This window comes from Varanus komodoensis, unplaced genomic scaffold, assembly GCF_004798865.1.
Source record: "Varanus komodoensis strain SLA01 unplaced genomic scaffold, ASM479886v1 scaffold77, whole genome shotgun sequence".
Lineage (NCBI taxonomy): Eukaryota > Metazoa > Chordata > Lepidosauria > Squamata > Varanidae > Varanus > Varanus komodoensis.
The window spans coordinates 1939683-1953465 of record NW_025336442.1 but is presented as its reverse complement, the minus strand read 5'-3'; the positions used below and the strand labels follow the sequence as shown (position 1 = coordinate 1953465).

Here is a 13783-nt window from a genome sequence, read left to right as displayed (position 1 = left end):
TTCGATGATTTGACACAGCAGGAGGTGTTAATTAGTCCTCAAATTGCCCTGTTAGTGGATTCGTTTTCATGAATTCCTCCTGATTGATTTCCCCAGGAAGGAACAACTTAGCAGAAACACCAAGTAGGAAGCTTTTACTTAACACTGATGCTTACTCAGCAGTTCCTGAAAATCGTGTCGCGTGGTCCTAGCCAAGGGAATGAGCATTGCTGTGCAATAACATTCTTTCGTTGGTGGCACCATTTTAACGCTAAAGTAACAAAAAGTCTTGTGCTACTTTAAGGACCAACACCTTTATTCTGGTGCAAGCTTTTGTGGATGCTGCCTGCTTCATTGGATGCATGCATGTTAGTTTTAAATTGACAGCTGCAGCAGCTGTGCTGACTGAATCAAGAAATCATGTCCATGATGGACGTCATTGAATGGTGATGGGTTTACACAAAGGTATTTAAAATACAGAATGACTGACTGGAATTTGTGAGGGCTGTTGCTTCTGCTTGGAAGCATGGTGTGCTCGGGCCCTGATCCTAAAAACGTTTGCCTCCATGGCTTCTTGTGGAGTCTTGGCAGAATGGATAGGCACAAGGCAGGAAGTGCCTGAAGAAAAGGTCTTGTTCTGCTCTTGTTTCTCCTTTGACTGCAAGCAGACATGTTGCCTTTCGGGCTTTCTTGCTTGGACAGGGATGGAGCTGTTTGAGGAGGCCTTGCAGAAGTGGGAGCAAGCCCTAACTGTCCGGCAGAGGGATCGTACTGCCTCTCCCCTCACCTGGGACAACTCCAGAGAACTGGAAATGCTGTCAGAAGGTCTCCTGGAGGTCAGAACTAGCTCTAAAACTGGGTAGGGTGACATTATACCAAGACCAGCGCCCAAAAGGTTGACACAAGAAGTTTTGCCTTGTTTCCCTCTCTGGCTTTGGGCTACATACCCCTCTCCTTTCTGCCTTTTCTTTGTCTCGATTTTCCTCCCCCTATCATGCACTTCCTGTCCACAATCTCTTCAGCCCAGAGGCTTTGAACCACAAGCCATGAGCCAGATCTGGGCTGCCTAGGTTTGTTTATTGATCCTATTTGTATGCCACCCCATAGCCAGAGGTTTCCAGTTTTGCACTCAGTGGTTCCACGGAAGGCCTTACTCCTTTCCCTTCATTCCAGCCCCTCCATTCTGAGGGAGCCACCATGCTGAAAGTTGGACTCCACTTAGGTCTGTGTGGAGGCATCAAAAAAGGGTCCTCTGATAACTTCAGTGATGGGCAACTTGGGGAGATGGGTCTCTTGGGAGTGGTGAGTGATAGAGTCAGCTTTGATCTGTTAAAGCAGATTAAAACATGGGCGGGGAAAACATTTGCCATGGGCAGGCTTTAGAGGGTCATCTGTGACTTTCTTCATGGACAGCCCGGAACAATTGTTTGAAAGCAGCTTGTGCTAGGATATATCACAAAGCCTAGTTTGAGCAGGGTAATGATGGGTGTGATCTGGTAAGTGCTGTGTGTTTTACATAGGAATCTCAGAAAAGAGAGTTTGCAGAGAAATTGGAATCGCTCCTGAACAGGGCGTACAACCTCCAGGAAGAGTTTGGCTCCACCCTTCCCACGGACAGCATGCTGATAGACCTGGGTGAGTAGAGTTGGGGGCCAGCCCTGATGCAGTGGCAGAACTGTTGCCCAGAGCATCTTGCCCAGTAAAGCAGGAGGCTGCTGCTGGGGCGAACCTCTTTCCTCCCGAGAGGCCAAGTCAATATCAGAGAAGCCCTTGCAGGCTGCATTTGTGGGTTGGCTTTCAATCTACACTGCCAGTAACTAGGAGAGGCATTTAGGTCTTTGACAGTGAGGGGTAAGTGTATAAAGGTGGGAAAGCTGTTATCTATTTATTATGTAATGGCTATTATAATAGCCATTGTCCAAGCAAAGAAATGGTTGGGCAATCAACAGATTGTAGGGGAAGCGCAAGAGTGCTAGCTTTGGCCTGTGGCAGCTCACCACTTGCTCTTGTCCTTTTTTTAAAAAACCAATGTGGTGTGTCATAAGTTTTGTAAGCTGCCCTGGAGTCCTAATGACCAAAAGACGGGGTACTGCTCTTGAAATAAATGAGGCTGAAGAATCAGCACCAGTGAGTTTGTGAAGAGGGCTGCCAGTTGCGTGGGTGGTGCTCACACCTCCGCTTTTCTGGCCTTCCCAGAGAGAGCCCTCGCGCTTCCCATGACCGAAGAGTCTCTGGGATGTCGGGTTGATGATGAAGAGGACAGCTTGACCTCTGAGGATTCCTTCTTCTCTGCTGCTGAGGTGACTTCGGCTCAATGAAGCAGGAATTTGCTTCTGTCACCCCTTCCTCACTGGCACATCTGCCACAGAAAATGGCAGTTCTTGAAGCGCGGTGACTTTCGACCTGGTAGCATCGTGTCCCGGGAGGAGAGAGTGTTCTCCCCTTCAGGGCAGCCCCACGAAGAGCACACTGCAGCCACCTGGCCTGGAGTTGGTCAGGGGCCTGGATCAGCATGGCAAGGGCTGATGTAGTCTCAATGACCTTGCCTTAGCCTTCTGCAGTATTTGGTGCCCCTGGCACTAAGGTGGCTGGATTCTTTTCTTGTAGCTGTTTGACTCCTTGCAAGTTGGAGAAATGCCGTTCCAGCTTTCCAAGCCAGCTGCTGCCTATGAAGAAGCCTTACAACTGGTGAAGGAAGGAAGGGTTTTGTGCAGAACTTTCCGGTGAGCGATGGAGCAGCCACGTTCTTCGTCACCCTGTTGTTGAATTTAGACAGTACAACAAGGGGTGCAAGATGCCATCAGGCAGATTCTAGGGGACAGTTTGGGTCTCAAACCACTCAAAATTGCCCACGCCTGGAATAAAGGCTGCTGCAGGGAGGGCTTGAATGGACAACCATCGGCCTCTACTCCTCCTGGGTGAAGAAACTCCTTAGAATCGTCTTGATGAATCCTGCTTCCTCGCAGGAGCGGAAGGGACATGATATGCCATAGGTTCAGCATTTGTCCACTGAATGCCTTAAGATGGGCAGTTGGTATGCGTTGCTGGAATGTTTTTTCCTCTTCCTTGACTTCTAGAACAGAGCTGCTAGGCTGTTACAATGACCATGACTTCCTGGCAAAGCTCCACTGTGTCCGACAAGCTTTTCAGGTAGGTAGATACCTTTTAGAGTCCCTGCAATGCCTTTAATCCCTGTGCCTGGAGGGGTAGCATCATGGCTCAGCAGCAGTGCTCTGTGTGCACCTTTCCCTGGCCTGACTGCGGTACCTGATCCAGGAATGAAAGACTGATCAGTTTTGGGTGGCAAAGTCCATGCGGTAGCCAGTCAGCTGCCTGCAGGAAGCCCAGAAGCAGGACAAGAGCGCAAGATTGCCCTCCTACCCATGTTCCCCAGGGACTGCTCTACAGAGCCACATCATTTCCAATAATAAGGATACTGGCTTAAAAGCACTTTGCTATCTAGGTGCCCAGTTCTTTCAGTCTCTCCTCACAGGGCAGTGTTTCCAAACCCTGGATCATTTTTGTTGCCCTCCGCTGGACTCTTTGGTCTTTGTTTCTCTGTCCAAATACTGAGACATTTTTTCCTCATTGGTTTCTCCACAGGAGCTCCTCCAGGTAGACAGCAATCAGATGTTTTTTGGGGAGGTGGGGAAACGAATGGTGATGGGACTGATCACCAAGGCTGAGAAGGTAAGAGGCTCTTGAGTGGGAAGAGGCAACTTAACTGTAACTCAGAGTACAAACCTTTTTTTTACTGGCAGGGCAGGCATACTGATTTTCTTGTGCTTTCACTGTCTTTTTCCCACAATGCCCCATGCCAGTGGCATATCTGGTCATTTTGGGGAAATTTAAATGACAGCTAGAATGCTTGGATGGGTAGTGGGGGAATATCAAGGGGAGCCTGGAACAGATGTTGGCACTGGGACCAGCTGTTGCAGGGCTGCTCAGAGCACTTCTGTTCCCTGTCGCTTTTGCCAGGTTGTTGGCATACACGGGCCTGCTATTGCTACTGGCCAAGAAATGTGGTGCTGAGGGCCATCCAGTTGACCCCCTTCTGTCCTGCCATCTCTCTCCTTATGGCAAATATGTTGGACCCTGTTTAGCCTGAGGACAGAATTCCATTTCCAAGGGGCTATTGAGTGCCTCATTCCAATGCTGGGCAGGCCTACAGTCAAAATGGGTGAGCCAAAAGTACCAGACGTTTGCGTTTCAAACTCCTACTGCCAATAAGCAAATCTTAGCTTGGGCATTTCAGCTTTTTAGAATGGGTGGGAAAGACTGCACAAAACTTGAGAAATCAGGAAATATTGGCAGTAATGGGAAAGAGGTGTGGCCCCCTGGGAAGCCCCAGGTGGGCTGGATTTTGACCATGGGTCCTGGGGTTCAGTGGCTCTGTGATAAGACAACTCAGCGAATCACTGTGAAAGGTTTACTTGCTGTCCTTTCAAAGCCCCATAGCGGATTCCAAGACCAATTTTTTGTAGCAGTGATGAAATCAATTGTTTCAGCTCTTGGTGGTCTTCTGTATCTCCCCCACCAGAATACCAAAGGGTTCCTGGAAAGCTACGAAGAGATGTTGCGGTACACTTTGAGACAGGAGACGTGGCCAACAACGCAGAAGGAGCTGGAAGGACGTGGGGTTTGTGGAGGCTTTTCTCCTCTTTGAAAGGACATGCACTTTTATTTGGTGGACTGGTGGTTGTGCAGGTTTCTGAAATATCAGACCCAGCTGTTTCCTCAAAGCTGTATCCATTAGCACCCAGCAGCATTCCTGACCAATGGGCCATTCTGACAGACGTGTATGGGAGTGGAAGTCCATGTCTGGAGATCTGCTTGTCTGCAGTAATAGACAAAGTGTAGTGCTATAGTTCACATGGATTTCATACAGAATGTAAAATATAGCATTCTGAACCATGGATTCCAAATGTCTAGATCTCTAAAGAGATACATTGTTACTGATCTGTCTTTATCCATTAAAAACAAAAGTTAGGTCTGATGAATGTAAAGTAGAAAGGCTTGCAAAACTAGAAACAAATGTCCATTGAAATGTCATAACAGGTCAACTTGGATTGCCAGACTTTGGGGTCTCAAACATTGTGACAAGAAGCCCAGGGTGAATTTAAATTGTATCTGGTTGGCCAGTTTAGGATACAGAATGCTGGACTAGAGGCCTTCTGCCCTCACCTGCCTTCTTTCCTACTTTCTGGCCAGGTAGTTTGCATGAGTTTCTTCGACATCGTGTTGGATTTCATCCTTATGGATGCCTTTGAGGACTTGGAGAACCCGCCTTCTTCAGTGCTTGCTGTCCTGCGTAACCGTTGGCTCTCCGACAGCTTCAAAGAGACGGTGTGTCCACTCGACCCCGTCAGCCAGACTGGCTGGGGATGATACATTATGCAGCACCACCTCTGGAGGCCACCAAGTTGGCGAAGGATGACTTGGACTGGAGGTGTCGAACTTCTTTCAGCCTGAGGGCCAAATTCCATCTGGGAGAAGCTCTTGGGTGCTGCATTGCTGGGGTGGGCTGAGACCCCCAGATCCCTGAGGTTTGACAATCCTGGTGAACAGGCTTGAAAACCCGTTCCACGCAATGGAATAACTCACTTATCGCCTTCCTGCTTTCAAAGGGAGATGATTTTTGCTAGAGTGTGTCCCTCTCGTGCATATCTTGGTGGGGGTGTGCATCTGAAGTTAGGTAACTGGTCACCAGCTGTCCAGAAGCAGAGCTGGATGAGGGCCCCATTCTCCAGGAGCTGCTCCAAAGGGAAGCCTGCCCAGCTTGCTAGTTGTGTCAGACCAACACACACATTTTACTAAAGATTCCAGCATATGTTTGCTTTAAAGAGCTTGCTTAGCAGTCTTAAGAGTCATTTCAATCTTGCAGAATAGGTGGAAAAACATGCAAGCAACTAGGAAATCACTAAATGTTTGAGGGAAAGGGAGGGGGCGGGGGCATCTGGATAACTGGCAGGCAGTATTAGGTCCACTGGTTCAACGCTCCTGGAGGGTCCTGGTCACAGCGGTCAAAGTGGATTGATAGATCGCTTCCAAAAACAGGCACTTGACACGGTTCTGTTTTCTTTTTTAAAATGTTAGGCCCTTGCAACAGCCTGCTGGTCAGTTTTGAAAGCCAAGAGGCGACTTCTCATGGTAAGTGCAAGAGGAACACGCAAAGAGGACGGTGAGGCATCTTCCATGCTGCAGAAGCAGATGTAGTCACGTGGAAGGTTAGCTAGGGTCTCTTAGAATCATGTGGTTGGTGCCGATTCTGTCATGTATAGAGTATACCCATTTTCTATTTTTAACCTCCTAGCACCCTATAGCTCAGAGGGTTAAAGCAAATAATATGTTCTATAATAGCTGACCTCACCCCCACCAAAGGATCTGGCCCCCAAAGGACAGGGGATGTGCTTTGAATAAAATGGGCCCTTGAAATGAGTGGGCCTTAAGTTAGTCGTGCCCCATTTTAGTGGGCCTGTTCCAACTCAGTCCAAATCCACCATGGGATTTTGTTTGCTTTTGGCCCATGTCAGACCATGTTTTCGGGCTCTGGCTCACCTGGCGGACCATGTGATGCTTGTACAGAGCCAAGGCAGCATCCGCATGGGATACAGACATGGAATTTGGCTGTCGTACTCATATGGTGCTGAGTGACTTCGGTGGCCTCCCCATCCCAAAGTGCCTTAAAATGTGTAACTGGGGCATGCATATGGAGTGTGCTTTTCCTGAAGTTGAGCCCTGTGCGTGCACAATGGGAGTCTTACGTTGTGGTGCAAATCCCTGCCTTTTCACCCCCTGCTACACTTCAGGTCCCAGATGGGTTCATCTCCCATTTCTACTCCGTATCGGAGCATGTCAGTCCTGTTCTGGCTTTTGGGTTTCTGGGGCCAAAGGAACACCTGGCAGAAGTCTGTGGCTTCTTCAAGGTAAGCACTCTATTTTTTAATTAGGTGAGTTGCTGTAGATAAACTGAAAAAGATCTCAGAGTAATTGTAGACAATAGGCTAAACATGAGTTGTCGATGCGATGCAGCTGCCAAAAGGGCAAATGCTATATTGGGATGCAATAACAGAAGTATTCCTTCCAAATCATGAGAAGTAGTAGTTCCACTATACTGCTCACTAGTCAGACCTTATCTGGAATACTGTGTCCTCTTCTGGGCACCAAGATTTAAGAAAGATGCAGGGAAATTAGAAAGGGTCCAGAGGGCAGCAAAAATTATCCAGGGTTTGGAAACTGCCCTGTGACGAGAGACTGAGAGAACTGGGCATGTTCGGCCTTGAGAAGAGAAGGGGACATGATATCCCTCTATAAGTACCTCAAAGGCTGTCACAAAGAGGAAAGTCAAGATCTCTTCTCGCTGATACCAGAGTATAGGACATGGAATAATCAAGTTGCAACAACCCAGGTTCAGGCTGGACATCAGGAAAAGCTTCCTCACTGTCAGAGCAATACAACTGTGGGACCAGCTGCCTGGAGAGGTGGTCAGCGCTCTCACACTGGGGAAATTCAAAAAGAAACTGGACAGCCCTCTGAGTGGGATGGTGTGACTTGGTGTCCTGCACCAACAGGGGGTTGGACCCGATGGCCTTCATGGCCCCTTCCAACTCTACTTTTCTATGATTCTAACCTTTTCCCATGCAAACTCAGTTTGACAAGTTCTTGGGAGGCTGTGACCTGCCATGGTTCCCCCAACACTCTCTCAACATTCCACTGACCCAGAAATGCTGTGGACCCCAGTTGTTTTATAGAGACACACACCTCCACCTATCTATAATATTTACCTGCATGAATTCCTCATTTTTATTACAAATGCCGTTCTGCTGATCTTTCTCCTCCAGCATCAGATATTGCAATATTTGAAAGACATGTTCGACCTTGACATTGTGAGGTACACAACGGTGCCCTTACTAGCAGAAGACATCCTCCAGCTTTCCCGGCGCCGTAGCGAGATTCTGCTGGCCTACTTGGGGGTTGAGGCGACCCCAGAGATGAATGGGACTGTGCCCAGCAACATCGTCCCCTTGGAGGAAGTCAACTAAGATCGCTTGTGTAGGTTGGGAATCTCCTGGCTTTTCAGAGACAGTCATTTGTTGGGAATGGATTACCGCCACAAGCAAGTGGCTTAATCAGGGAGGGAAAAAACCCCTTCCTGTTTTTCCGTCCCAGGAACATTTTGGGACATTGGCTGACTGCCCAGATGTTCCTAGCTGCATCTGGAGGTTTTGTAGGGAGCATTTGAGGACACTTTGGCTTGCTCTTTGCTCTCCTGTTCACTCTTAATTTTGGTTTTTTAAACTGTAGCATAAGTTGTAAACATCTGGGCTCTGCCCTCTTACTGCCCTCTTACCAGTCTTGCACGGGGTCACTGCACAAGAATTCCCTCCTGTTTAAATGTGTGAGCAGAAAATCAGGGAAGAGTCAGGAGAAATGCATTTCGTTCTGTTTCCTGACTTCTCTTTGATTTAAAAGTGAGAAGTTTCTTGTATGTTTGTAACATTATTCCTTTTGCTGCATCTGTATGTACATTCAGGTTCATCACCTTTTTGTTTGGTTTAAGTGTTATGACTTTTGGTCATGGTAATGCTCTCTTGATTGCACAGGGAGAAATACCCACACACAGACATCTTGCAGCGGGGAGCAATTGTCTCTGTAAAGCACTGCAAAACAGCTTTCTGGATGAGTTGGGCTATGATTTCCACCACTCCCAGCTCACAGGGCTGGCTGGGGCATGCTGGGAGGTGTAGTCTAGCACACCAGGAGGGCACTAGGCTGGGGAAAGAGGCACTAGAAAACACTCTAGTGAAGTGGAGCATTGTGGGGAGCTATGAAGTTTGAGGGGATTGTCCTGCTTGCCAGGATCGGATAAAATCCATTGTCTTCTCCTTCCGTGGCTGCATACAATGCTCTAGAATGTCCAGAGGGTTCTAGATCTGTGCAGAGAGGACTGCACTGGGGGCAAGCTACACATTATCCCTGTAGCTCACTTGTCTGGTGGTGCGCCAGTCTGATGCATCTTGCCAGGGATGCACTGAATCTAATGTGAAGTTTCCACTCCTCACTCTGTTTGTAAACAGCCTTGAGCAAGTGGCAGACCTAGGCATTTTAATGTTTTAAAGTTACAGGCATGGTGACATGTTGCACTGCCCTTAGCATGCATGTTGGCCCTTTTGCTGAGCAAGTAGGTCTAAGCTGGTCCACAGGCTCTGCTTGCTGTGGAGGATCCTAAACGTATGTCTGGCATGCTGCACACCACCCCGTAGGGAAGCTGAGAACGGGGACAGGCCCCTTCTGCCCACACCTTCTTCCCCAGGGACAAAACAGGCAACAGGCTGCTGGGGGGCAGGGGGGTGCAGGAGCAGCTGGCTGCTTGTCCAGCAAGGAGTGCTGGTGAGGACTGGGCCCCTGTGCTTTCGTAAGACTCTGCTGCCCTCTGTGGCCCAATTGTGATGCTGCAGTGCCTCGCACAGCAGACACAGAACCGAACCTGCACATTCTTGCAGAGAGGAGCTTTTTGAATGAACCGTTTGGGGAACTTGTGGGAGAAGCTTGGCATGGGAGTTTCCTCCACAGACACCAGGCTCGGCTATCCTCATGGCATAACATCCGCGGAGGACCACTGGCGGTATGAGGTGCTCTAATCGCCAGTGGGCTCATGGTTTGGTCCCTCCAGACTGATTAGGCACACCTAGGAAGTGCCCCCTAATCCTCTGCAGGGCACAGTGGAAACAGTCTGCAGATTGGTGGGAAAAGGGAAGCGGTTTCAAAGGCAGGAAATTCTGGAAACAGTGATACTGGTTGTGCGAGTTTTATAGCAAGTATGAAGAGGCTGGCTTCACAGGGATGCTTTCCTGCAATGGGTGTTCTGGTGCCTTTTTAGTATTTGCATCTAAGGATCGGCCTCATGCAACCCTCCAGCCTTTAGTACAGACAGTGGCATCTTTTCATGTACACTAAGACAGAAGAGCCTTGTAGTGTGTGTTGTACTCTGGCAAGCAACACAAGGAAATGTGCTGAGCCAAGTGTTACATAAAAGGTAGATTTTAGAGGCCTGGGTGCCCCAGAGAGCTGCTTGTAACAAGCTTTTTAATCTTTTCATGGCAGGAGCCTCTACTTGAAAAAACCCCTGTAAGTTGCATAACTGAAGGCTACAGATAGTGAATGGTTCTGCTCAGGCTGATTGTATGAAACATTGGAAACGGGGGTACGTGGGAGCCGTCTTCCTGCACCTTGTTTAGCAGGAGTGGCTTGGCAGAATTCAGTTACCCTCCAGGTGTTCTGCGTTATGCAGCTCACACCTCCAGTGAGCCTGGGAGCAGTGGAAAACATGGACTCGGCTGGGGAAGTTTCTTCGAGGTAATTTGAGGGAGGAAGACTAGCATTTAGAATGCAGGGCCCCTTTCAGAGGCTAGGAGGATAATCACAGCTCACAGAAGTGACCTTGCTTAAGTGGAAGGAAATCAATCTGATCAGCCTCTTCTTTTTCTGATCAATTACTGTTTTTTCTCATTCAAAAAGCACCACCCTTTGTCCTTGGGTAGCTGGCCCGATGGACAGCCAAACCCTACACATCGGGATTGGGTGGAATGGAAAGCCTGTCAAGACTGCTGGTGAATATGTTTAGCAGGCCATGTTACTAGTTCTCAAAGTTCTTGTGGGATGCTCTGCTGCATAAGCACCTTGAAGCAATCATGGTCCAGTTGTTTATTTTAATGGGGCTTCTTGCTGGATTAGACTCTCTGGCCTCATTTGTGCACATTTTGCTGGCTAAGGCAGCAGTCTGAAGCACATGTAATTAGAAGTAGGTCTTGTTGCAACAAAGAAGCCGAATAAGACACCCAACACTCACCTTTTACTAGCATTTTTTCTTCAGGTCTACGCATATGTAGACATAACAGGGAATCGAAGCATCTTTATGCATGCTATGAACTGAGAAGGAAAAGGAAAAAGAACCTTTCTCTGCTTCAGCCCTTAGCATCATAAATAAGCTGATGTTGGACCTCATTTTACTTTCCTTACTGGTCCAGCCCCATTCCTTTGACTGTAGAATACACAGGTGCAGTTCTTAATCAGGTGACAGCACACACCTGGTGAGCTCACGGCTCTCCCAGATGCCTGATCAGAAATGCTTCCCCTCAGATCTGGCCACTCTGTGAGAATTGCATCATTGGTTCTTGACACAGGCATCGGAAACAGCCTTCCTTAATCTGGTGCTCTCTGGATGCGTTGGATTATAGCTTCTAGCATTCCTGAGCCATGTTGGGGAAGTCAGTCTGACTGCTTTGTCACTCAGAGAACTATGCTGCATCTTTAAATACATTTTTAGCAATCATGAGATGTGGCTGTGGCGCATTTCTCCTGTGCATTTTTCATTCCCTGTTGCTGTCTGGCACACCTCGAGTCCTGTCCACACTGGCCGCAGGAAGAGAAGCGCACAAAGGGACTAGAGAGAAACAGATGGTGGGAGCCATTGGTGGCTGCTGCTCTCAGCTTTGGGATGAATTCAAAGCACAGGGTGGATTTAAAGGGGCAGTCCCCCTGAAGCCCATATTTTTATTTTAATATAAAGGACCTGAAAAGGGTTTTGGGGGTGGGACATCAGCGCTGGGAGAAAGTCCTACCCAACAGAACTATCCCTATCATTCTTCCAGGATCTGTGCCAAGTATAAAGTTGAATGTTTGCTCTAATAGATGGCTTCAAATATGAATAATCCACATGAACAAAAAGATTACTATCCTCAAAGTGGATTTTTGTGCCCCTAGGAAAAAATAGCCATGACTTAGGAAACATTTTCCACATTTCAGGGCTATTTTCAGAATGTGTTTTCTTAAGTTAAACTATTTTGGAAGGAAGTGGGTGTACTGGATTTTAAGTAACTGAGCCACTTACCTGGGGGATCTGGGATTCATTGGGAACACTGTCCAGACAGTGCCTGCACCTTTAATATTTGTTCATGAACATTTGTTAATATCCATAGATCAAGAAACTGTTAAAGCAGCCTTTCCCAATCTGCACTCCCCCCCCCACCAGATGTGATGGAACTTGTAATCCTACACACTTGGAGAGTACAAGACTGGAGAAAGCTGCATTTAAGGAATGGGAAATGCTGTTAACCCTTTGTAAAGGACATTCCTGAGCATTCTGAAATTAATGAATGTAAGTTTTGTGCCTAATTCTTTTCTCCCCTTCCCCCAAGCTGTAAATACTCATCTTTTGTTCATTGCACTGCCTCTCATCCCCTTTGCAATTATAACTTTTGTATCCCATTAGGATTTTTGACATTTAAAAGCAAAGTCAAATAAACATTTCCTTCATTCTCAAACTGCTCTTGAGTGTTTTGTGTGTGTGTCCCCCACGCCCCCCCCCTGCCAGTTTCTGGTTCCGCCTGAAGACATGAGAGATGCCTGAGGCCCATTCACAAGTTGAGGTGTTTAACCAGTTTTAGCCCAAAGGCTGAATGCAGTTCTGAAGTTCCTAGGGGTTGCATTCCAGAGCTGGCAGAGACAAAATATCAGCCTGTTGTAAGTTAAAGCTAAAACTAATTTAAACCCTAACTCACTGACTGAGTTTAGGAGAGAGATTATAACCTATTAGAACAGAAAAGAAAAGCCAGGAACCCTCCATTCAGTCAATTTTCAAGGAGAAGTGGAGATGGGGTAGTGACCATCAGAAACCCCAGATTTGGTCCCTGGATTTGAAATTCAGCTTTCATGTTCTAGAGCAGGGGTCCTCAAACTTTTTGAATAGGGTGCCAGTTGAAAGGTGTCAGGGATGGGCATGGGCTGCCAAGGCGGTGCGGGCAGGGGGTACGGGGGGGGAGCATGCATGTGCATGCATGCAGAAAGGCAGGGGCATGTGTGCGCAGAGATCATTTTCTCCCAACGAGTCCAAAACAATCTCCTTGCGACCTCACCATGCATGTGTGCGCGTGTGGTGAGCTATGGCGGGATTGGATCCAGCCCACGGGCTGTAGCTTGAGGACCCATGTTCTAGAGCAAAGGACAGCAAGCCTTGGCCCAAAGCCACATTTGCATATAGAAATGGTCCTCAAACCTGGGGAAGAATGGTTGTCAAACAGCTGTTCTCAGTCAGTGGGGTTACTGATGGGGTGGGTATCTTGGGAGTCATATGGTAGTTTCTTATGGATTGTTTACTTCTTTCCATGCTAAAGGAAGATTTTCCTCATACCAGTGCTAGGCTGAAAATTTCACCCATAGCTTTTTGTCTGTTGCAGGGTAGGCTGAAAAAACTTGAAGAAAATGCAGTAAATTTAAGGCATTCCCTAAGGTGGCATAGGGTCTTTGACTTTTGGAAACCCCAGAGCACCAGCTGGCCATCTTTTCCAACAGTGTGCCTTCCAAAATGTTGGAAGACAACTCTCAGCATGCTGTGGCAGTAAAACACATCTAGCACTGAATGGCTGCTGTACTGTTCTTTCCAGGGATCCTGCGAGGAAGAAAAAAGCTTACTCTGTTGGCTGTAAAGCTGCAAAAAATGCACCTCTTTTGTAGTGTGTGTGGGAGTCCTTTGAAAGGGAAAGCAAGAGAGATTCCGCCTGGTACTACCTTGTAGCTGGGTGGATCTGCCCGAGTTGAGAGCTGGAACAATTGTGAAGCAGAACATGCGCTTGTGCGTTGTAGGAGGAAACATGAGTTGAGGTCCTCTGGAGAATAAAGACAGGGCTGCAGCTGCTTTTCCTCATGAGCAGAAAGAAGAAAATTAGATAGCCCAAATTAGGCATGAGATCAAGGCACTCAGCGTATCTTTTGTTCGCATATTTTCTCCTTACTTTGTTTTCCTTTC

At 47.7% G+C, this 13783-nt stretch overlaps 1 protein-coding gene across 3 annotated transcripts in view; it reads left to right on the top strand.

Annotated features, from left to right (window-relative positions):
- Positions 1–12302, top strand: part of MIGA2 (mitoguardin 2) — a 29716-nt gene extending 17414 nt beyond the window's left edge. For 2 of the 3 annotated variants that reach the window (XM_044453069.1, XM_044453070.1), the window contains 11 exons: positions 682–815; positions 1500–1614; positions 2176–2279; positions 2587–2702; positions 3057–3129; positions 3583–3669; positions 4520–4618; positions 5191–5325; positions 6076–6129; positions 6789–6905; positions 7821–12302. In XM_044453069.1, coding sequence (XP_044309004.1) covers positions 682–815; positions 1500–1614; positions 2176–2279; positions 2587–2702; positions 3057–3129; positions 3583–3669; positions 4520–4618; positions 5191–5325; positions 6076–6129; positions 6789–6905; positions 7821–8021 — 1235 coding nt within the window. In that variant the 3' untranslated portion in view covers positions 8022–12302. Of the gene's footprint in view, positions 1–681; positions 816–1499; positions 1615–2175; positions 2280–2586; positions 2703–3056; positions 3130–3582; positions 3670–4519; positions 4619–5190; positions 5429–6075; positions 6160–6788; positions 6906–7820 lie in introns of those variants that run through there. The other variant, XR_006416892.1, reaches the window with a different exon arrangement.
- Positions 12303–13783: the final 1481 nt, after the last annotated feature.